The 24713-nt window shown below is 36.5% G+C and overlaps 1 protein-coding gene across 1 annotated transcript in view; it reads right to left on the bottom strand.

The window, feature by feature from the left end:
* The window catches only part of SEMA3C (semaphorin 3C), a 123662-nt gene that overhangs the window by 49181 nt on the left and 49768 nt on the right, over positions 1-24713 (bottom strand). The window contains exons 3-4 of the mRNA XM_082045430.1: positions 4919-5079; positions 2357-2419 (exon numbers count right to left, since the gene is read on the bottom strand). Coding sequence (XP_081901556.1) covers positions 2357-2419; positions 4919-5079 — 224 coding nt within the window. The remainder of the gene's footprint in view (positions 1-2356; positions 2420-4918; positions 5080-24713) is intronic.

Genomic DNA, 24713 nt, shown 5'->3' with positions numbered 1-24713 from the left:
TTACCAATCCACATTACATCTATGGAAAGGGAAGGAGGACAGGTGAGGATATATCACTAACTTATATTAAAGTATATGCCAGAAAGTAAACTAATGCTTTCTTTTCTTGATGTTTGCAGAATACTTTTCTAGAATACTCCCAGATAAAGGATTACATGCAGAGAAGTATCAGAATGAAAGTATTCAGGGATCAGGACTAGGAGACAATGTCTACATGAACAGTACTGGTACTTTGAACTTACTACTCTGCTTCAGCTCCATGCCATGTGCTGTCCAAAATGTCTATGACAAGAACATAGGCATGGTTAGATGAATTCCTCTCTTCTGTGAGGACAGTTTGCTGGGGTAACTGTCTGACGCATACTATGTCTTCATGCCTTTTCACTTTATGATCTTCTCTGAGACTTTGCCCGTCTCTCTAGTGTTGAACCACTGAACACCATTTGCAATTTGCTGTGTGATTAATCTGGGTACTGCACTGTGAGTCCACAACTAGCAAAGCAAAAAATCATCATTTCATAACATATTCTGTAGGACTGCTGTGCAAAAGCACCTATGCTTCAGTTTATTTCACATTTCTTGATATTAAAGTACTTTGTGCTTTTAAATCAGTGGAATCTGAGGTAACATTAAATAGTTGTCATAAGGATGGATGTTTGTCAAAGGCAGTGGCTAAGCTTTAGACATCCATATATTACTGGTACTTCTCTTGGATCAGATACTAACACTCACTCAGTAACGATGTCTGGGGAGCTGCCTCACTCTAGACATCTGAAAGTCAGACATCTGTGCCATAGGATCTCACCACAGTCAAGGTAGAGAAGTAGATGTCATGCTAATGTGAGCATTCAAGTTAGCCTGGTGTACATACTATTTAGTAATGAAAAAGGCAGCCAAAGATGGCAAATTCAGACACCAATGTTTTTTAATGGGAGGGATTTGAAACCCCTTAAATCTCCTTGAAAAAAAATTCACTGATTATATAAAGTCCTTTACTGGCTGCTCCAAGACAAGCTATTCCTCTTTTACCTTGTGATAATCACTGTTTTCCAATAGGTCAAACATTATCATGCATTCATAATTCATGCCCTCCCCTTTTTTTTTCTTTTCTTTTTTTTTTTTAATTCATTTTGAACTCTTAATTCTTCTGAATTCGTTCTCTGCTTCTCACACTATTACCAGGAATGAAACTCACAAGAAGGCTATTTAAATTGAATTATAAATTTCAAGTTGTAAACAGTGACTTAGCATTGGTTTCTCTTTTTCTCATTATTTCAGTGAGCTTTCAATAAGACACATCATTGATTTTAGTGGGAGCAGCAACTGTTCCTCAATATCTTTTTTTTTTTTTGTCCTTTAGACTATTGAGGACACATACTAAGAAACTTAATGTAAACTTCTATATTTGGACCTTAATTTTTCTTCTGCAATGCACAGCTGAAATTAAAAAAATCAGCTAAAGTTGATGCACATGGGCACTCTTAATTGACTACATTGCAGGATATTAGCTGTACCCACAATTATACTGTAGTAAAAACAGAGGTTTTATCCAGAAATCTGTCGACTAATGCAACAACATTTGGGCACTTCCATATGATTAAAAGCTAGGAAAGTTTCATCACTAAATATCCAACATCAAAAGTTTTCTGGAGAGTCCAGTATGTAGTAGTTTCTTAGATTTACTTCCCTGTGGATCACATACTTTGCATACTGTTTTCTGCTTAGAGTATCATCTGGATTTTTCCTATTTTTGCCCTAGAAGAAAAACATGAGTGACTAACAAACTTTTGAATTTCAAAAAAAAGCATTGACTTGTGGAAGTAACCTGCCTATAGAGACTGTTCCTGGGGTGAGCAGACAGCCAGAGAGCTTCCCCACACCAAACAACAGCTCAGCAGGCTGTTCAGCATCACCTCCAGGGATGTGGGAAGTGGTGGATTCCCCAGCATTGGACAGTTCTAAGATTCAGCTGGACAGGGTGCTGGGCCATCTTGTCTAGACTGTGATTTTGTCAAGAAAGTTTGGACCAAATGATCCTTGTTGTCTCTTCTAGCCTGGTATTCAATGATTCAATGATTCTACAACCACCAGGACATATCTGGAAAGTACTATTACCTAATTTGACTAGTAAAAAGAAAGAAAGTCGAGGAAATGGACCAGCCGTTAAAGTCTGAAGGTGCATTCTATCTATATAACTTGTTTTTTTCATAAATTCACTTTATCACTTGTCCTGCAGAGGGTTTAAAAAGCAAAACAAACACTTCCTTCATTTTGTTTTTGGCTGCACTCAAGGTGCTCTTACTTTATTGCCAAGTACGTAATTTGTGTATGTATGTGTATGTGGATTATAACTTACTGTAGGATCTTTGCCAGCCATTTTGCACTCTTCAACCTTGTTTGCTGACGCTGGCCAGAAAATCTGCAAGGAAAGAAATATCTTTTAAATAACACATGTATTACATAATTTAAATGAAATATTTCACTCTTTAACTTACACTAATAAGTAAATATTTGGGTATCTTTTACACCTTGATTATATTGCAAAAAAAAGAATTTTCACTGATAAATGAAAATAACTTTCTGCCTTAGTATGCAGTAAACAAAATAAAGGCCCAGGTCTTTGGTTGATATAAATTAATTTTATTAAACAGTTTTAAGATAAGTTGATTTAATTAAACTTCTTTTAAATAAGAGATATTTTCAGCACCATTTCCCAAATTACTGTCCACCTTTACTTTTCTACTTCTACTGAATTTCTGAAATTGTTCACACCAGAAACCAGAAGACTAAAATATTGAAAGAAGAGCGCTTGTAAAATGTTTGGTTTTAAGTGTAAGGGTTTGGACTATCTCATTATAAAGCCTGCTGAAAATCTTAAGTTTTCAGCTTGATTTTGTGATTTCTTTCCAAGATACCTTTCACTACAGATCTACTACCAAGATATCTACTATCTATCTACTTAGAAAATATCTTCCACTACAGATTTTCCAAGAAACACCTCAGTGTCTGAATGTTTATCTGATCTATACTCAAACTCTAAAGTTATTGAGCTTCTTCCATTATTTATTTTGATTTTGAAATAGGAAAGGCATCAATTAGAAATCACTCCCTAGAAATTTAGTAGGTGGCAGAGTCTGATAACATTTAGCCTCGAGATAACATAAAGAATAACATTACAAGATCTCTGTGTGTATATATATATATATACATACATACATATATATGCAGAGAGTTGTAAATATCTATGCATATGTATATAAGGTTTCTATAATGGCATAAGATTAGCAAAGTGAATCTCTAATAAAAATAAATAAACAAATTAAAGAACCTGTGGAATTGCAGAGATTAATTCTGAGCCTAATAGCAGGTGATCCCATTCTCTGCTAGTAAATTGCAGGTGTTTCTGCTTTCTGTTGACCTTGTTTTTTATATTATTATTTTTGCAGGCCTAAATAGTCTGCTGAAATGCCTCACAGCTTTATAGTGCAGAATATACTTCACCCAGCAGAAGCCTTTCTATCTAACCAAACTCTGTGCAGAAGTAAAAGCGACCTGCTAAGGGAAAGTTGAAGCCCAGTCACTGGTTGAGAGGGGAAAGGTTACACAAGCTATTTCAAATCAGAGAAAGCGGCCTCATTTCAGAGGAAGATTTCTGTACCATCAGGAGGAGGAAGGGTGTGTTCATGCCATCACAGAGGCATTTAATTTAAATGTGTAAGTCAGAGTTAGCCTCCCTGCACTCCCTGCACAATCAATTCAGGTAGACAGGCATGTCCAGAGGGTGATTCAGAGCAAAGCCTAATTTAACTGCTCTTAATCACCCTCCAGCAGGACCTCTTTCTCTCTCCTGACACATTAAAAGCCTTGCCTCTTAGGGAAAGCATTTAACTTCTCTGCTGCAAGCTGGATATCTCTGCCCCTTGATACCCCTGAGGTACAGTAATTAAACCCATAGATTAAAGGATTGGATGCATTTGGTAGAACAAGGCCTTTACAGTACAATTTAAGGTAGTGTTGTAGCTGTGATAATCTAAAGATAGGCATGGCAAAGTCTGTAGAGAAGTAATATCTTTACAGTCAGGCTTCTTGGCATGCAAGTACATCAGCAGGCCACCTATTCTAAAAGCAAAGAAGCTGGCTTTGAAATGGCTCTTGAAACAGAAGAATCTGCAAAAGTGTTTTAAACACTTGATAATTTGATTCTTTTTAGATACAGGCTGCCTACGACAGTTTGGGGAGGTGGGACACAGAGGGTCCTTAGAAAATGGCATCTCAATAAGTGAGAGAACCTGGAATATAGGTGGCACCAAGAAGGAGATGAAGGTCAGAGTGTCCAGAAAGCCCCAAACAGGAGATGTTCCAGCAAAGGTCACGGTGTCCAAAAAAACCCAAATAGGAGCTGTTCCAGCCCCACATGTGAAGGGCAAGGGCTGACAACAGACATAACAAAGACTGGAAAAGAGTTTGGCAATTAGGGTTCAGAGCACAAAATAAAAATATAGTTGAAGGTTAAAGGCGACTCTGTCTCTGTAGTTTTTTATCTCGTGGCCTCAAAATTATCGCATGTACCTTATTCTTCCTTACAGGCTTCTTTTAAAAATCTATCTCTGAATTACCTTAAATCTTGGAACGGACTGGAAACTATCAACCCATACAAATTTTTCTTGTGAGGCCAAGACACGCTGAATGTGGCTTCAAAATGAGTAAACAGGTCAATTTTTAAACAGTGTTTGAGGAGCAGTCAGGCTAATAGCTTGTTCATCTTGCACTACACATAACAAAAGAACCAACAGTTCAATAAAGTGCAGGCCTGGGCTTCTGCCTGCTGAAAATAATGAAACACACTTTTTTTTTTGTCTTAAAAAGAAAGGCATATAGTAAGGTAACCTGGGATTCTCAAAATAAGTCTTGAACTTACACTGAGAGGGTCCTGGCTTATATTATTAATATTCAAAGACAGAATATGATCTTTGCTGCCCACGTAGATTCGATCCTGATCTTCATCCATGAATAATATCCTGTAATCCAGGGGACTATGGGATATTCTGTGATATTCGGAGGTCTTTGTTTCTTGTAGCTCTGAAACAGTAAAGACAACAAGTTAATAAAGTGGTTCAATTGGCGTTCTTGCTTCACAACTGAACTTCTTTCTAAATAAAGGAATCTTTATACACAAGTGGAGTCAATAAGAGGTGAAATACCTTCATCAGACACTTGGTAATAATGTAATGCTCAAGTTAAAATATTTTTTTCCAGCTTTAATGCAATTTTTTAATACCTTAAGTATCTAGACATACCTCATAAAAATCAGGCATTGCTGTTATTCATTCATCTAATTAATTCTCATTTTAATGGATATGATTATTTACAGCTTTAGCTTTTAAAGAAGATCATATATTAAGTTAATCAATGGGTTCAATACATTTTGAAGTTTATGACAGCAGAAGATCCACAAGATCAATGAAAATTACATAAGAACAGTTTATTTTCTTTTCCTAATGGGGGGTTCACTAAGAATAGGTTTTTATCTTTTTCAAGGTAATTTTTTTTTTTTTTAATTTCATCACCATGTATGGCTTATTTTAAAGAAAACAATATGTATTCAGTCAAGCCTAAATGTGCTCACTTATTCAGTTGTTTGTTTATGGGATTCAGACCAAACTATCAGAACTGTAAACTAGTTATTTTTTTCTACATAAAACTTCCTCCAATGAAGTGAAGTGAAGTGAAGTGAAGTGAAGTGAAGTGAAGTGAAGTGAAGTGAAGTGAAAAGCATCCTTTGATTTCCATAGTGCAGGATCGGGTCTGTTACAGGAACAGCACAAGCATCTGCAATATGATTATTACTTGTTGCCCTTGAGAAAGTTCAGCATTTCTGCCTTTGCTTGGCCAACATGTTTTGTCCTCCATTCAGATTATTTTTTATTTTCAGTAATAACAGATGGGATATGTCTCAAGAAACTTTAATAATCTATTTGTCCTTATTAAAATATTTAACATATAATTATGCTTTCTTACCTCATGAGCATTATTACTGAGTTGTGTTCCCTGTGACTCTAAAAAGGTGGCAAATACACAGTACATATGAAAGTGAAGCCCCCTATAATATTTATTCATAAATCTAAGAACTGAGTCCACATCCCTTTCACAAACCGCTTATATGGGAAAATATGGCTTGTCACTGTTGCTAAAGCTCATTATTTCCCTGTAGAAAACAGTAGCTATATTTTCCAAAATTAATCATCTTTGCCTTTTAGATAACTAGATTAACATGGGCTAATGACATTTTGGAGAACAAAACTCTCAAAACAAAACCATTTTGAATATTTGCTCTGTTAAAAAAAAAAAAAGAAAAAATAAAAAATTGTGCCTAAAGTATGTACTTTCTGTAAAACAGATATTTAGTGGGAAGCATATTTTTTTCTTTGAAAATTACTTGGACAACAATTTTGGCAAGCTATAGACAATATACAGCCAAATCTTGGGACTTATACCTGTCTGCTAAAGATCTAATGACTGAAAGAACACTTATCAGAATATGATGTGCATTGATAAATATGACTTATAAATCCACCTAATTTTTATCATGATTGTTAGATAGTTTCATAGGAAGATGAAAAATATACTCAATTACTGAAAGTTATGATGTTTTGACTCACTCAGATGCGTGACAGCTATCAGGAGATAAGGGCTGTCTACATGCATTTATTTACGGTAATATTAAAAAAAATAATAATAGTATTTCTATTTCATATGTCCCTCAACAAAAGATAAACATACACTCAAGATTTACAGTCTAGGCCTAAAAGCTTAAACTGAAACAGTACTCATGAAATATATATGAAAATTGTCCATATCATTTTGAGAAGGCTTTCTTCAACCCTTGAAAAATCGATGTTTTTACTTTATTTATTATAAAAAAAATCCTCGCTGTAAGCTTTTATCTTGGATTTTCAAAGGCACCAGGGAGACTCACCAGCATAGTGCTATTAGAATGCAATCCCTTTGCTCTCCCTGAAATTCTCAGACTGACCTTTCATAACAAGCCCAGCACTCATCTCTTTTCCTGGTGGCCTTATTAACTTTACTGTAATATCTGGCAGCTGTAAGGTGAAACTTAACCTTCTCATAACGTATATTTGATATCGTAGGAAAGCACAGATAAACTGGGACAGGCAGCAGTTTCCCGTGCAACGCTGGGTAAATGTGAGCACAGCGACTGCACAACATAATGTCCCTCCTTACTACTCTGGTGACTGACAATGACTGACAGTGAATAAAACATGATTGACATAAAATATGATCAAGATCATGACAATTAAGAGTGAGACAAAAACAGCAACAGATGTTTGATTTCCAGAATTTTCATCTGTTAAAATCCATTATTTCCTGGCATTTTTAACCTCTTTGCAATGATATTCTTTCTAAAGCACCTGAAGGGTAACCTGTCTCCACCAAATTGCTGCTGAGGAGAATACCTTATGACATGTCACTAGACTACAGAAACTCTACGCCTTTCATAGGAGGGAAGGAAAGCCCTGAAACAAATACTCTCATACGGATTTATTAGTTTTATTTCTTTCAGTGCTGAAGCTTACAGTTTATTGCCTCTTAGGGCTACTCAAGCAAGTGGAGATGGAATTTATAATTCCTCAAATTTTACTTTCTTTTAACAAAATTTACCACAGTATTACCCCAGAAAATGTATTTTTTTTAAATATTTACTATCAGGGTGTTGTTACTTGGAAAGGGCAGTGGCCAGAAGGATGCTGTAAGGTCTTCCACATTCCTTTTCACGTTGAAAAGTTTTTGTAAAATAATGATGTAAACATTTACTGATTTTCAGAGCAAATTATATTCCATGCTTTGGGAATTTAACCAAATATTCAATGCAGTAAACCATGTATGGAGAATGATGTTGACAACTCTTTGTGAATATGAACAATTTTGTTTGGTAATTAAAATAATAATAATAATATATTCCATATGCAAATAACTGTGATCCTTAATGATACAAGAATAACCTTTGTTCATCCTTTTTTTTAACAGTCAGTGAATTTAGTTGTGTCTTTCCACAATGATAAAGCCAGTACCAACTTGATTCCTACTGTTAGAAATTTGATCTTAAGAGACAGGTTATGTAGCTCTTGTTCCTTTTAATGAAAAAAAAAAAAAAAAGTAGTGAGCTCTCTCCTGAGAAATATTATTACTGAACTGCACATTTTAGACATCCCAATGATTGGGATATTTCTCCATACACATTGTATGGCTTACTGACAATTAGACAGTTTAACAACTACTCTTTAATTATTCTTTTAATCCACCACAAAAATTGCAAGTATTATTTTTTAAAAAGGAGTGTTCTCACAGGAGAAACAACAAAATGTTTGTGTAGTATCTATTATTAACATCATGAAAGGCTTTGTAATGCTCAAAATTCATTGTGTTGGCCAGAACAAAAAATCACAGCTATCAGATACCAGTAATCCAGGAAGGTGGAGATATGTCTCCTGCTGATAAACACAGTCTGTTATACCCAAATTGTCCAACCTGAACATGGGCATAGAACCGCTCATCAGGTTGTCCTCCGAATGCCTTATTTATTCACTCAACATGAACCTTTCATCACTCCTTAATTTGGATTCACTGGTGTCACAATTCTGCAAACACAACCTGACTTTCCTAACAGAAGGGATATGGTAATCCCTAATACGTAAAATAAGACACCAATATCAGCAACTTCCCTGACAGACAGCCTAATATGGATGTTTTATACACGTTACTGAAACTAATATAATTTTTAGCACAAACATCCCAAAATATTATTATTTCCTGTTTGCAGATACACATAAACACCTGTTACTGAAAAGTTCAGTATAATCAAGAAATATCTTTACCTTGCAGAATTTGGCAAAACTGCAGCCATGGAATGGAAGCATTCCCAGCCCAAGTTCAAAGCACTGAGTTTATCCACTGATAAATTGTGGATAAACTACGATACATGAGAGAGCGCACGTGGTTCTCTCTGCACTAAACCACTCCAGGGTTTCCAGCCTGGCAGGGCTTCTTTGAACAGATCTAGTCTGCTCTGTCAAGCTTTTAATTTAGGATCCCCTGTGGTAAAGTACAAGAAATAATATGTTTTTCCTCTTCTTTCCTGCTGGCATAAGGATTCCATCTCAGAAGGCTGCTTATGGGGAAGCTCAGAGCAGAGGCAGAGATTTGGTGTATGCGCCTCAAAACAAGCAGGGAGTAAGGCACAGCAATCCAGGCTCACACACAGCACCACAGGGAAGGGGACAAACACAACTTTCCAGAAAGATGGGCTACATCTCCCCAGGGAACCTCTGCTGCCTAAATTGGCATGGATTTTAGGTAGCCTTAGTGATTTGGAAGCCAGCAATACAATGGTGTTTTATTTTATTCCCTCATGGGGTGCACAACTGACAGGCCTTGTGTCAGTAGGTTTGATGTAAGCTTCTAGTTAAGGAGGCTGAAAGACTCTCTTAAGCCTCATTAAGCCTTGAGTCTGTGCCAACGAATATGCCAGCCCATGTCAAATGTGAAATGCAATGTAAAATCTCACCTTCTAGGAACTAGAATGAAACCACCTTTTTTTTTTTTTTTTTTTTTTTCCCTCCATATAAATAAACATTTAAGTAGAACAATGTTTTTGCTTATAACATCAAATGGAAATAGATAGCACTCTTTTACTCACAGGTTACTTCTGAACATACGAAAAAGTAATTCGCACATATAACTTTAGAGAGACACTGTACACGATGTTGCTAACATTGAAAGGAATGGTTATATACTTTAAAAATGTGAGTGAAGCCAGACATATCTGCAAAGTTACAAAAATTATTTCAAAAAATGCTTCAGCCAGAAGAAAAGTTCTGGTTTTTTTCTACTCTGTATTAACTTATCTGTTTTGTAGCTTATTAACAGAAATGACTCAAAAAGACCTAGTTAAAAGGTATTGTAGTTCATCAGAATCTAATAATTTAACTATTGTTTTCTTAGCCTTATTTCTGATTTTTTAGTGTAAAGAAATGGAAGAAATAAATGTATTGTTTTTATAGTTTACATTGTACCTCTGAAAAAGTCTGCTATTTATAATATTGTTTTTCAACTGTGTGAGGATACAATGTGAATGTTTTGTTGAATTTTATGTACAGAAAGAGAACAAGGTAAGTCTGACTATTTCCTTTCAAAACTCCAGAACAAGTCACCTTTGTACTGTCAATATTCCTTTTCTTTGAAGAAATCTGTATTGATTCCTTCTACTTAAGGAAGGTGAGATAAGAGAGCTGCTGAAGCATTTTGCCACGGCTCATGCAGTGTTCAAACTAAAACCCAACCCTCAGCCAGCTCTCAAGTGAAGCTGATTACAAATGGGTAACGCAGTCATCTGGCCAAAGAGCCACGAGCAGCCAGATGTGCTACTAGTCAGTCCCTTGTGTGCCTTAACCACACGGGGCCCAAAAAGCTCAGGTGGACCTTTGACCTTTTCTTTATCTCTTTATCTCTTCTCCATGCATGAGAAGTCTTTGTAATTTTTTTTAATGCTGTTAGAATGAAATTTGGCTTTTTGTATAAGGAGGTAATAGGTTTATAAGGAATGGAAATCACAGATGTGCACACTTGCTAGCTTCTGAATCTGTCTGAAAGGGTTTTAATTAAATTTTTATTTAAAAAAAAAAAAAAAGAGTGAGGGAGAGGTGAGAAAATAGATTTACAAGTGCTCATAAAATCACACGCTAACTAATTAACAAGATCACTTGGAGGATAGGGAGGATGGGAGTTCAGACAGTACAGGCTGCAACAGAAACCCTCTTTGCCCAGAGGTAAAATGTGTAATTTGCTAGAAGAAAACTTAATTGGTGTATTTGGAATGAGAGTAAATAACACAGAAATGTCAACGATACCTAAATATGATCTGGTATAAATATACACCTTGAAGGCTCATTAATATATTTGCTAAATGAGTTGAAAATGGAATTTAAGCGTTACTGGATTGAGATACTGCAGTCTTTTATAAATAGAAATAATAGCACTGAGGTTAAGTCTTTGGAGAACCAGGCTCAGAGGTAGCTCTAACATGTCTGAAGTACAATCTGTCACCTTGAGCAGCTCAACATACACATTAGGAGCTGTAAAACATTCAATAGCTCTTTGTGAAGGGGACCATGTGTTGATAGGAAAAGACATACCAGTTAATAGTTGACCTTAAGCAGAGCATTCACATATGTCAGTAGATGAGTTCTTTTTTTACAATTCATAAGAAGACACACAGAAGTCCTAAGATCCTGATAACTTGTCTTTAAAAATATCACAATAGAGTATTAACTGGCTTTAGATCTTGGGGCTTTTTAAAAGTTGTACTGAAAGAGGAATCACTCATGAGAGTGCTGTTCTGTTGAAACTATCAAAAACTGACAGAGAATTTTTCATCTTCGATTTGCTACTTTGAAGAACAAAGGAGGGGCAGATCCACTGAGGTGTGGGCAGCTGCCAGTTTTGTGCAGAAAGAATGTGCTTTCTAAGCAAAGGCAAACACGCAACAAGAGAAAGTCACTTACTTGTATGTGGCAAAATGTACTAGCGTGGCTTTGTGGCACATTCATCAACCCAATGTACCCCATAAGTGCATTTTAATTGAAGATTTACATTATGAAGAACAGACACTATTAAAACACTGATTTTTTTTTTTTTTACTTACACAGATATTGTCATGATGAAATCACACCACATTCCACATTAGAAGCCCCACTCCAAAACAAAGAGGAAAAATATGTCAACTTTTTTCCACACTGCAGTTGCACAGCTATTCCAAGTCTTGCCAAATATTCCAGTATTGAGATTCCTCCACTGAGAATCATGCAAGACCACCCACACCCTCCAGCCAGCCAGTCTCGCTAGGCTGTAGACACTTCTTGGCATATTTTCAGATTATTTCACTTACCTAACTGTAAGCCTGGAATAACTCCTCTGAAGTCTGTATAGGTATTTCAATAAAAACACTGAAGAGTGGACTTCTTATTTCTTAATAAGTAGTGTGCCCTTATAATTTTATCAGTCATTAACGTTATCCCTTTATATAATTGCAATTTCTGGGTTTTATTTCAGAAGATGTCACAAGTACTGCTGCCCAACAGAACTTTCCAAAAGAAGATTATTTAAATATTACCTTCCTCATTTCTGCCCATTATTAATATATCCAGGCTTTATTCTCATTTTTAGTCCCACAAGTAAAGAGACAACTTTGGCAAGCAAGGAGAGCCACAAAGACAGGCCAACCGGGTTTAAGATTACTGCAGTTGAGTTAGGCACATCAGGTGGGAGCCAGTCTTCTCCACGTCTTGCGTATAACAAGATTATGTATAACAGCTCAGCAGCATGCAAAATGCACTCCAAGAGCTGTAAGCTGCATACTGCAGAGTCTGCACAGCAGTAGTGAGTTTACTCTTTTATGTCTTTCCAAAAGACAGAGAGAGGGTCCTTGCCACATTGCCTACAGCTGCACAAGCTCAGCCCATCTCACCCACTAGCCTGGGTGCACACAGTGGCTTTGCCATGGTGCTTGAGATGTTTTTGCTTTCCAGATGCAGGAGTGAGAAGTTTTTGATTGCCAAGTATGACATTATTTTTGAGATGGAGCAAGAAAAAAAGCCACACCCATGGAGAAGTCAGACAAATTCCACATTATTTTTCTTCTTCTGGGAGCAGTGTATGTTTTCATTGTAATCTCTTGTGTTTTCTCTCTTGCTCTTTTTTTCTAGTGGACCGGCAATCACATCATTGGAGGAACGGCTGTGCGTCCTCCTGTGATCTCAGTCAGACAGAGAAATGTTCCAAGTAGCTATCAGACTGACTGGCCATCTGAAGTCCTGACTGTATGCAGACACCAAAACTCTTTGATCCAAACTTAAAGAAAGATATGAGAAGTTGAATAAAATGAATTATTGTAATTGTCTATCTGAAAAATGAATTAAAATAGAAGCTAGTGCTATCCTCCAACTCAGAACTGGGCAGCAACATGAGACTTGTGAGCTGTGCTCCTAATTCATTCATCTTCGTCCCATTTGCCACTCATGGGTTGACCCCTGGAGGAGAACGAGGCCTGAGTGTACTTCTTATTAGCTTTGCATCTAATTCAGGCTGTTATTTTTGTGATAAAAGCAAACCTTTTAAGGCTTAGGTTTGAGTATCTGACTATTTACTCCTCACGAATTGTTGTGGCAGATGATGTGACCCGGGATGTCTCCAAATACTGGGGAGGGAAAGAGAGCAACAGGGGGACAGTAAGTAAGGTTGAGTGAAAGGTAGGTTGTTTTACTGCTTGAATTGTCTTTCTTTGCAAGTTTGCCTTTTTCTTTCAATGTAGGAGTGTGTTTTGCAGGCCCACTAAGGTAGCCTGTAGACAGCTAAGACATAATTTGCCCTTCACAAAACTGACAGAGGCAGCTATTCCCCAAATGTGCAGTTTTGAAGTGGTAAGGCATTTTCATTGATGCACTGATAACCTTGCCTCTGAAGGGTAGTGAGGAACTATAAAATGTTGCAAAATAATCAATATCTTAAATAATGGAAGTATGGTAGTAGTCTCTTAGCTTTTCTGAGTGAAAAAGCTCTTCACATCAACTCACATGCACAGTCTTTCTTTTTCTGTCTGCGTATATTGTCGCTAAGCCGCAGAATTGTGTTTGTTGCCAGAGCTAATAAAAACTTATTGAGAAAACACAACTCAACCACTGAAATATTTCATTATGGTTTCTGTAATAAAGTAAGAACCCACTTCACTGTGGTAAGGGAGAGGAAGCCTTTTCATTATATTCCTTTCTCTCCTTCAAAGAGTCACTTTTCAACCCTACTCTGTATAAAAAAGGGCAAGTAAGTATATACAGGCTTGGTTATAGTTTCATTATTATTATTATCATTTTAATCAAATTAGGATTAGCTATCAGGCAAACATCAGGCATAAAGAGATCAAGCTAAATCCCAAGAGCTTAGCTTTTATTCATTTTTCAGTAAAATAATATAGAATTTACTCAGCCATGAGCTGAAGAGGCTTGGAGGGCAGTATTTCACATTCAAAGGAATTTCATTAATAAATTAATATCAATGGATTGGTGAATCAAAGGTTTTAGACACAGACAATTCTGAATACAGAGGAATCTTCATAAAAGAAGACAAGTCATCGATAGTAAAAATAAGGAAACAGGTATATGGGACGGCAGGTATTACATACAAGTAGGTAAAGTGCTGCTTCCTTTTTTAGTGTGTTTTCTTGCTTCCTGTCAGTCAATGGTATGCATATACCTGCTATCTAATCACTCTTGTCTATATATCAGATAAACATCTCTTTATACGAAGTCTAGAAAGTTAGAAAGCTCTGCTTTACATCTGGGAAGGATAAAAGAAACACTTATTCTCACTCCACTACGTGAGAAAACAAAGCTGCTGGAGGTCAACAAATGGCATCGCCCCTTCAGTGAACCTTCAATGAACCCCTAGTCCAACATGATGCCAGAAGGGTCATTATATTGGAGATAATGAACTTTGCTAAAAGCAACAGCTACACTCAATTCCACAGTTCTTTCACAACTGTATCTTGATTTTTCTTCTTCTAGAATAGGAATATCAGAGTAGTAGAATAGTTCTCCACAATACTCTTAATTAGTTTTTCTATATTTCTTTGTTGTTCTATATGGTTAAATTATCCCTTGTAGCCTAATTTGGGCTCTTTGATTAAATTTGATTTTGCATCCAAGAGGCCACCCAGCCTTTTGACAGGAAACAAGCTGCTTTCGGGACGTGGGTGTTTGAGATGCCTCTTGAAGCCAAGAAAAGTTTGATTTGTTAGAAGAACAAAGGTCAAGCCTATCCTTAAATATTTTCCTGGGTTTCTTTTGTTGTTGTTTTTGGTTTTGTTGTTTTTTTGTTGTTGTTGTTGTTTGTTTTTGTGGTTTTTTTTGCTCCCCCTTGAAATACATTATTCTGGTGTATTAAAGGCATTCACTCCCATCAGCTATGTGTTTTCATCAGATTGCACACTAAGATTTTTTTTTTTTCCCCAAATGGCTGTAATGCCACAACATGCTTCACTGGACACGGTGTTTGACGATGTACCCCAGAAGAATTCAGAGGTTGGATGCAACTGGAAATTATTAGTTTCACCATCAATGTTCACTGTTTCTGTTGCTGAATGCCTAGGGCTGTTATGAGTACTTCCAATATTGACTCAATAAAGACCTAGCAGTTTTTTTTAATGTCAATTTCAAAACCGAAATACTTAGAAGCATGTGTGCATTGAACATTGTTTTATTTAAGCTTACTTCATTTCTGTGTGGATTCAGAAGCTGGCAGTGGGTCCATCACTGTTTGGTGTCATTTTTGAGATGTGGCTGTGTGGGTGTAGGAGTGCTGAGCTCAAGCTCTGCGGGGAGATGTGTTCAGTGTGTAGCGTGCTTGCTGTTTAAACACACAGAACGTAACCGTATTTCACTCTTTTTCGCACCATGAAAACTGACACAAAGAGTGAATTTAGGAGCACATTCCAGAGCTGCATGCTACCATCAATCTTCAAGTGATCACCAGCTGGTATTTGGGTGTACAATAAAAGTCGTGTTTAGTGGGCTGAGCACAGCCTGGTGGATTAGAGTCCACTCAACTTTAAATCCTGTCCTGCTGGTATTTTGCTTTTTGACTTAAGACATGTCAAATAAACTCTCTGAGTTGCATATGTAAAGTGGAGGTAACAGTTTGGTATTTATTTGACAGGGTTGTTTTTGCACTTGGTAATGTACAGTAAAAAACCTTTGCAATTAAAATGAAATAGCTGGAGGAAGTTATTTCAAGTGTGTTTCATATGCAAAAAGAGAGATTTGTTTGTTTGTTTGTTTTAAGTCCAGACTCTTCAGACTTAATAAGCTCAGCCAAAACTCTGGTTTGGATTTAAGAGATAACTTTTATGCTTTTCTGTTTAGATTTCATCTGAATGGGAAGTCATTTAAATAAATAAACCTTCTTCAGTCACTCACTCCATGTATAAACTAGACTTGCCGTATTTATTCGGCAGGATGACCACCCAGTATTTGGCCAAAAGAAGGAAAAAAAGTATAAGAATTCTCTCTTTTGCATGTCATAGATATATAAAAAAATAGATAAAACCTACTTGTTTATATTCAACTCCCAATTAGGAAGTATCTCATAGTTACAGCACCACCACTTTAAGATAAGGGCAGGCTCTAACAGGAGTGAGATATCAGTTCAATTGAATGTGCTGGATATCAGTAAAGAGAAAAAGGAAATCTTTGCTTCCAGGTAAAAGAAGAGACAAGAAGAATAACGTACTTTGCTAAAATACTACATGGACCTCTTAGAGGTTCTGCATCGAAATAGAAGGTTCAAGGAAGGAAGGACTCAGACAGCAATCCAAAACTGAAGGGTATTTATATTCCTGACAGATTAAAATTGGTACACTGCAGGTATAGGATAGTAGTGGACAGTATGGGATAGAAGTCAATCACAGTCAACCTCTTATCTCTGTAGCAAACTATTAATTGTAGCAGAGGATGATGCAAGTGCCCTTAGTATATGACACTGTCCCTGATCCTGAAAGAAAATTAAAAATACACTAACTTTAAAGGCAGAATTCATAGATTGTGTCCTTTTTGTGTGCCCTCTACTCATATTTTGGAAGCATAAGCAAAATAATGTGCCTATACATTTAAAGCATAACACGTATCTAGAACAAAGGAGATTTGTTTCATGATCAGAACAGGGAACCCTAAGTCAAAACTCCTGGGCACTTGCTCTCTGACCTTGAACAAATCTCTCACCCTCCATTTATGTCAGCTTAACCATCTGCTATGTGTTTATAACAACACTTACCTGTCTTTCAGAATTACTATTAAGTTCAGCTAATGTATGTTTGCCAAAAAAAAAACAAAAAAAAGCATTTTTATGTCCAAGATATTGTTCATGTTCCTGCTAACCATTTAGGCTTATTGCATAATACATTTAAATCACTCCATTTTACATGTACGGATGCTTTAGTGTTTCTGTGTCGTATAAAGTAATGCCACTTAATGCACAACCAATTTCCGCTCCGTTAAATAGATAATGTCACGAATTCTATTGTAGTAGAAAGGAAACCTCTACCATGTGACTGTGACAGAGTGAATAGAGACAGTTCTGAATAGGTTTTAAGCAGAATTTGTTTACCAAAGGCATGTTAACTTTACTACATTTGCCCATGAGGAAGAATGTCAAATAGTGACCTTTTGAACTCTTAACTTGAATGCAAGATATTTTCAACAGGTTTAAGTGTTTTAGCTGGTGTTTATTTAATACGGCCTTCACTATTATATGACATACTTTGACTAGTTCTCTTAAATAGCTTCACCTTCATAGCATTTCACAGTATACTTCAAATGCTTATTAGTTACAAAAAACTAAAAGCAACTCTAATAACTTTAAACTTTGTTAAACTGATCTCTCACAGCTGCCCCTCTTCCTTGGCTCTGTTTACTATTCCATACTGGGTTATTGGGTGGTTTACTGCCACTGAAAGTTTCTAGAAGCAGGGGTCTCTTGCATCAGATATGTATTGAGTGTATAAAAAGTAATTTCAACTTATTTTTATGTATTTGTGGTGGCAATCTATTGTAAAGCCTAAATATTATCCAGTGAAGCCACCAAAATCTAGAGATACCTATCTTTCTCATTTGTGCTATGAAAGTTATTCAATCTACTCTTTCCATGGGAGCATCATTAGCCTGAGAATCACAACACTTTACACAACCTGGGTTTTGTCATCACTGACCACTAGTCTGCTGACCTGATTTTTCACTGTATTGCTCCAAATGTTATACTCTCAACATCAATGAAATCAGCAGAGAACCACGGGTATAAAATACAGTTAAAGCATTAAGAATCAATTCTTAGCTCTCCAGCCAACAGTCAGAAATAAAGTCTCCAAATTTATCAACCTTACCAGTTGGCTGCAAGTAAAAATTCAAGAATTGTTACAATATGAGCTCAGGGTGAGAAATGACCTAGAGATTCAGACACTTAGGCACTATTGCTGGTATTAATGCAAAGGTAGAGTGTAGAAAGTAATTATTAGAAATGTGATTCTCAGCTTTGTAATACTTGTCAGTCTCTCCTTCTGGTACAGCAACTCTAAGGCAGAACTGAGGAGAGGACAAATATCCAGCTACTTGCAGGAATGTTCCAGGGATTAGCCTTTTGCCTTTTTTTTTTTTTTTTTTTTTTTTTTTTTTTTATTAGGGCTGCCACAGACCATTTGGTGCAGTTTGATAAAGCCTGGCTGTGCATATCAGGCTCACCAAAAAATTCAGATAGAGAAATGATTTTGTTCTGCATGCCAATAAACCTTAGGCAGCCAACTACCTTACCAACCCAATGCAAAGAGAAACACTGCGCTGGGCATGCCCAGTAGTACAGCTTTCATCTATGAAATTTTCTGATTATGAGTGTAGCTGGAATAACTGAATTAATATTCTGAATTCAGGCTCTTCATTCTCACCTAGATGCCAGTTGAGGTGCATAAATGTTGTATTGAACGTGTTCCTGATTATACTTCCACTCTGTACTGCACTTCCCTTACTCTAACTTGGGGCATGCCACAAATATTGTCGTCTCTTCTGTGGGTAAACTCAGTATAGCAATGCCATTTTATATTCCAAAATATGACCACAACAAGAATTCACCAATACCTGTTGATTTCATAACACAGAAAACCTCCTGGAGTCTGGCATTTCATGTTCCTTTTGCATTTCATTCTGTTTACATGCACCACACTGAAATGATCATGCAGATATGTCATTGCTGCACTCAAAAGTCTAATTCCTGAGCTGAACCCCAGAGGGTGAAGTGGGCTGCCCTAGACTTGTCACTGCTTGTCACACTACCTGTCCCTTTATTGCGTCAAATCAATGCACAGTAGTCTAGAAATAGAACAACGCAGAACAAATGAATAATGATTTACAACTTGTAAGATAAAGTAGACAGAAAGAAATTAATCCATCAGTGTTCCTCATACTGAATGAAATGGCCACAAATCCTGTACTGTCAGAATATCCATTACCTTCCTCAGGCTTAAAACATAAGACAATGAGGGCAGTATATTTTAGGCTTGGATATGAGAAAAGGGGAAGCCTTAACACTCAATGACTCTCCTAAGAAGAAACATTCTGCTGAAGGATGGAGGAATAAAGCAATTATTTTCAGGTCTTTTCTGAAATGGACAGTGACACAAGAACCTAACTTGTCCACACCAACATGATATTCTCTTTTGTTATTGATTTCAACCTTCTTCTACATATTCCTGCTTTTTGTTCTGTTTTTCTCTAATGATTAGAAAAGAAGCCCGAATGATTAACTCAGACTAGTTATCGAACATTTACATGATACCACTAGAAGTAGGTGAATTTCATCAATATGATAAAAATACAACTTTCTTTGGCTTACCTGGTACCTCTAGGGACAAGTGTGACAGTAAAAAAAATATAAATCTGAAAACAGTTAACTAAGGATTTTGTTTGTCTGTTTCAACATCTGACCTTGTGGCACTGAAATTTAAAAGATCTAATTCTCTACAAATATATCAAACTCAAATGTAATTGCATCTAAAACCTCCGAGCAGGACAAAAATCACAAAAACAGGAGTGTAATTGCCATGAGAAGTTCAATTGTTGAATTTTTAATCTTAGAAAGCAAGTGACATATGAGGAAAGTAAGGAAAGGAAGACAATAAAATATTTGCAATTTGAATACATTTACATTAATTTCCTGATAACATTAAATGCCATGTAATAACCCACTGCCCTCACACACTAACCCAATGCAAACGAAAGGTCCTGAAAATACTATTTATAGAAGCAATCAAAATGTGACTTTTAATGGATGCAAAAATAATTAATCACATGGAGAAATGTTTGCAAGTTCAGTCAGGCTGCATGTTACTGATATTTAGAGGCTGTCTATAAAGAACACTCTGCAGATCACATAATTAATACAATTTTTCTCCTGTTCTGTTTTCCTTTCTCCAGCTCTCTAATAAGGGAAAGGACTGTGCTTTTAGCTGGTATGAGCTTGTGCATATCAGTTGAGATGACAGATAGTCTATGTCCAAGGGTGAACTATAGTACACTTACAAACATTGATTAATATTTCTTTTTTTAAATGGTAAAATACAGTTGCAAAATTTGACTATTTTGTGCTCTGCCTTGGCCCGTAATTTATTAATATCCTGCAAAAATTCTGCTTCAGGTAGCTGACAGCAAAAATCCATTCATTTGTTCAAATATGATATTTTAAATATCTGATAAGGTTATTGATAACTATTTTATTAATTAGAATGAGACCTTTCAATTATATTAATTAATAGTGGTAGTGTATGGATATGTGTCTAACACATGAAAATAGAGTGCAATTTGTTTGAACTTTTTTTTCTGGTGTGACGATACTGTTACTCAGGAGAATTTGGTACTTGGCCACATTTAATTGAACAAAGAAAACTATGTCAATAGTCTTGGTAAAAACAATCTAATCAGCAAGAAGCAAGTATTTAAACAAGCTTGCCTCTTTACTGAAAAAAAAAAATAGGAAAGGCATAAAATAACTGCTGATAGTTAAGATATGAGGACATATAAATATGCATTACCATTCTGGAACAGACAAAGTACTAAAATATTACTAGAATCCCATCTCTTTTGCTATATGTCAAGTTAAAAAGCAGTTAATTATTGTGGGTGTGTCTGTCAGAATACCACACTGTGATAAGGGACGTGTTATTTCTGGTTCCATTTCATGACAAAGCAGACATCTTTTACCTCTTTTGTCTCATTTTGTGAATTCATTAAGTTGACACATTTTTGCCTATTATAGTGAGTAGCTGCTGGAAGCCAATTGACTTGGCTTTTAGCTGGCATTACCCAGGCTTTTCTCACAGAAAAAAATACATATTTCTGGTGACAAGGACCTTTTACATTAACTTGAGCTCTGTTACTGGCCAGCTGCACAACTGTGGGTACATAATTTCATTTGTCCACTTCTCCTTCTAACTTTGGTCTGTCCTTTTTATTTAGATTATAAACTCAAGATGGGGCCACAGGTTCCGAACCTCTGTGCAGAAGAGCTGGGTCAGCATATTACATGATTTCAGTTTATTGCAATGTCAATGCAAAAAAAAAAAAAAAAAAAAAGATGTATAGTGGCTTAAATAATTTGGAATTGGGTTAATAAAAAATGTCTGTTCCTTTTTAATTAGTTTTTAAACAGTTCCTAATTTGCATTTTGAACAGTGTCAGAGCAATATTCTTATTGGAAACTTCCCTTCAGGTTGCCTCGTCTGTTTCACTCTGTTGGTAGATCTAGTATAAATACATTATCATTGCTATTGAGTCACTCAACCACATTAAGGATTCAAACCAAAGCCAAATCTTCTGTGGCCATTAGGATTGCAAAACAATATAAGCATCATCTTCTGGGGCAAATAAACAGGCAAGAAACACACAGGAAAGTGATATCTATCAATTGCCTTTAAATATTAAACAAAACGGGTCAGTTGAAGGTCAAAAATATTTTGTATGGCAGCACAAACCACAGACCCAAAGTCAGGATTGACATTAATTTACAACAGACCCGCAAACATTTTAGGAGGAGGAAAAGCAAGGGCATTCTTCCAAAACCCCATAGCTCTATCACCATTTCTGACTCACTGAATACATAAACAATTAAGGGGGTGCTCAGCAGGGCCATTTTAAGAAGTACAGGTTATCTAAGGGTAGAGGCATGGCTTGTACTAGTCTTTCTTTTCCACTATTCAAGTCAAGCCCTAAGAAGATATGAGTTTGTCCATATACTGATCATGCAGGCTGTAGAAAGTCACACAGTTCACTGCAGGCATCTAGTCTGAAGTACTGAATTTAGGAGCTCAGTTTACAGAAGCTCCGTGTATTCCCACTGAGAGAAAAATCAGAGGGTCAAACAGAGCAGGGGAGTAGCTTAGATCCCCTGAAGCTCCCTCTGAAGGAACCTGCCTTGACTTATTGAGTTGAAACAGGGCCTAAGGAGATGAAGCTCTGACTCCAATCTACAAATAATTCTCAGTTTGTTTGACCTGCATAAGGGCACACCCAATGGTCTCAGTTCCCCATGACATCTCAGAACAGGTGGAAAGTATACCTCCTAAAATAAAAGAACATGGACATTTTTCAAAACACCAGGCCCATAGGTCAGTGGTTATATATTTTTTTCTTGCAAGTGATTTAAAATGCTGCAATGTCATGCATGTCTTTTACAGGAATGAATAGCAACGTGAGAGTAACAAATTGGAACTTTAATTGAGAAATTAAATTCTGTCTTCCTTTTATACTCTTCCAAAGAGACAGAACATTTTCAGAAGTGATCCAGCCTCTTTAGATCTTTAACTTTGCACTGATGCTTTTTACAATTAATGGGATTCACAGATTCCACTGAAAGATCAGTGGCTGTATTTTCAGTAAGGCAAGGCTAAAACGTTGAAATAAACCAGAAACTTTTAAAGAATTCAGATAGGATACAAGAAGAAAATAGGGGTAGATTTTCATTTGCTACAGCTGCAATATAGTCTACTCTGGTAAAACATTAAGCACTTGGAGTTTAACTGAAAACATACAAGAAGTTTCACTAGGACTTCTCAGGAACGCAAGCTAAGTATCTTTAAATGCTCTGTTGGACCAGTTTTTAATTTCAGGTAAAAAAGAAAGCAAAGACAGACAATTACATATGAGGGAAAGGAAAGAAAACGAGCAAAGAAATTAAAATATTGGGTTAGTTATTACAAATGGGAATACTGATGTCAGTGTTTTAAAATACACAGCAGTGTCTTTCTGAAAGATAGGAAGCTAAATTTTAGCTGGAAGTTGTAAATAAACACTGGGTTGCCACAATTATGTATTGCTGTCCCAGGAGAGGAAATAATCAACAAGAAATAGGAGGATTATGGTGGAAAAAAAAGAAAAAAAAAAAAAGAAAAGAAAAGAAAAGAAAATAGAGAGCAAAAAGAGGAAAATACCATTCTAGAAAAAAGGTCGCCAATACAGCAGAAAATTGTTTTGCACGCTGTTTTCTTCCTGCTGCCTCAGTGTAATCTTGCTTGGATGTGCTTCAGAACACCCATTTTGAAGAGTCCTTCTAGGTTAAAGGAACAAAGAGGGATAGGGGAAAGATACTTATACACCCAAGATGCTAATATATCTATCTGATAACTTATTTGCTAGATAGTATTAATTTACTTCAGTTTCAAAGCTAAATTGCAACTCTTTGTGCAACAAAAAAATAAGGCAATCTCTGTCAGAAACAGTTGCACCTTTTTAAACGAGTCAAAGAAGAGAAACCAGAAACATGAAGAGTGAAATTGACCTGTCAAAAGTCATCCAAGACCACAGCTTGGAAAAGTACTTACTGCCAAGGCCCAATTTAAGATCCTTAAGATCAAGTGTAGCATCTCAGCCTGTCCTTAAGTAAAGGGAGAAACCATTTGGGAACAGTCATCCCCAAGGATGGTGTATATAGCAGAGCCAGGATCACTTCTCAGACCCCAGTGCAAGCTGGCTCCTCTGAAGCCTTTCCAATGTCCTTGGAGGGACCAAGTACTCTGGCTGTGTACTTACACGGGTAACAAATAAACAGCACATGCTCGAGGAGAAAAATGCAGAACCCCCTACTTTAAAGAGCCATTAATGGTTTGTGGCTTAACTAAAAATAACAATGGCTGGAAACAAAATCTGAATTTGTTTTTTTTCATTATGGGTTCAAATTATGCTGTTCAGTGACCAAGACATTTCATGAGATTCAGTCCAAAGATGTTCAAATGTTACTGTCCTGGAAGGATGGGTTGCTTGTATATCCCTGGGAAACCTGTCAGAAGGAAGTGGCTTTTATAAAGCCCACACTAATACATTTCACTCCCAGCCTCCCACATTACAGAAAATTGAGCTAAGACATCACTCAGCCCATCTGCGTCTCCTGCCTCCTAAACATGCTTCCCTTGTGTTCTAACAGTATATATTTCACTTGCTTAACTATAATGTTTGACGAACAAGGGAAAGTTTGATGTGGGCAAAAAGAACTATCTTTTCTGTTGTAAACTTAAAGAAAAAACACCTGCCCAAACATAGACACTCTAGAGAAAAATAAGCATGCAATCTAGCAACCCAGTTTTTAGCACACAATAGCCTCCAAGCACCGCTTCTGAAATGGCAAAGGCTTGTTGCTGACATGGAATTCCGCTGACAACTCTTAGGTCTTCTGACTTGTCTTATTAGACACTTGTTACTCTTGTTATACTTAATGTGCTTGCACTGGATGTATACAAAGCTATTTGTTATTTCTGTTTCCTATTAGCAGAGGATTTATGTCACTGCATTAGAATGCTATTACAAGGAATAAACTCATCACTACCCTGAAAACAAAAACAACAGGGAGAATAGGAAGAAAAGAAAAAGAAAACCCAGATGCACATCCGGAGAGAAAAAAGTTCTAAAGTTTCCTAAAAAAATATCTATTTTGACCATGTATGTATATCTTGGCGAGTCTGTGTCCCAAATGCAAAATGTGAGGGCTTTGGCTCAAAAAGTAGAAGATTTTTTGAAACAGCCACTGACTTGTCCAATAGCAGAGATGTGCTTCAAAGCAAA

The sequence above is a fragment of the Streptopelia decaocto genome (assembly GCF_964273445.1).
Source record: "Streptopelia decaocto genome assembly, chromosome: 1".
Lineage (NCBI taxonomy): Eukaryota > Metazoa > Chordata > Aves > Columbiformes > Columbidae > Streptopelia > Streptopelia decaocto.
This window is presented reverse-complemented; position numbering and strand designations above follow the sequence as displayed.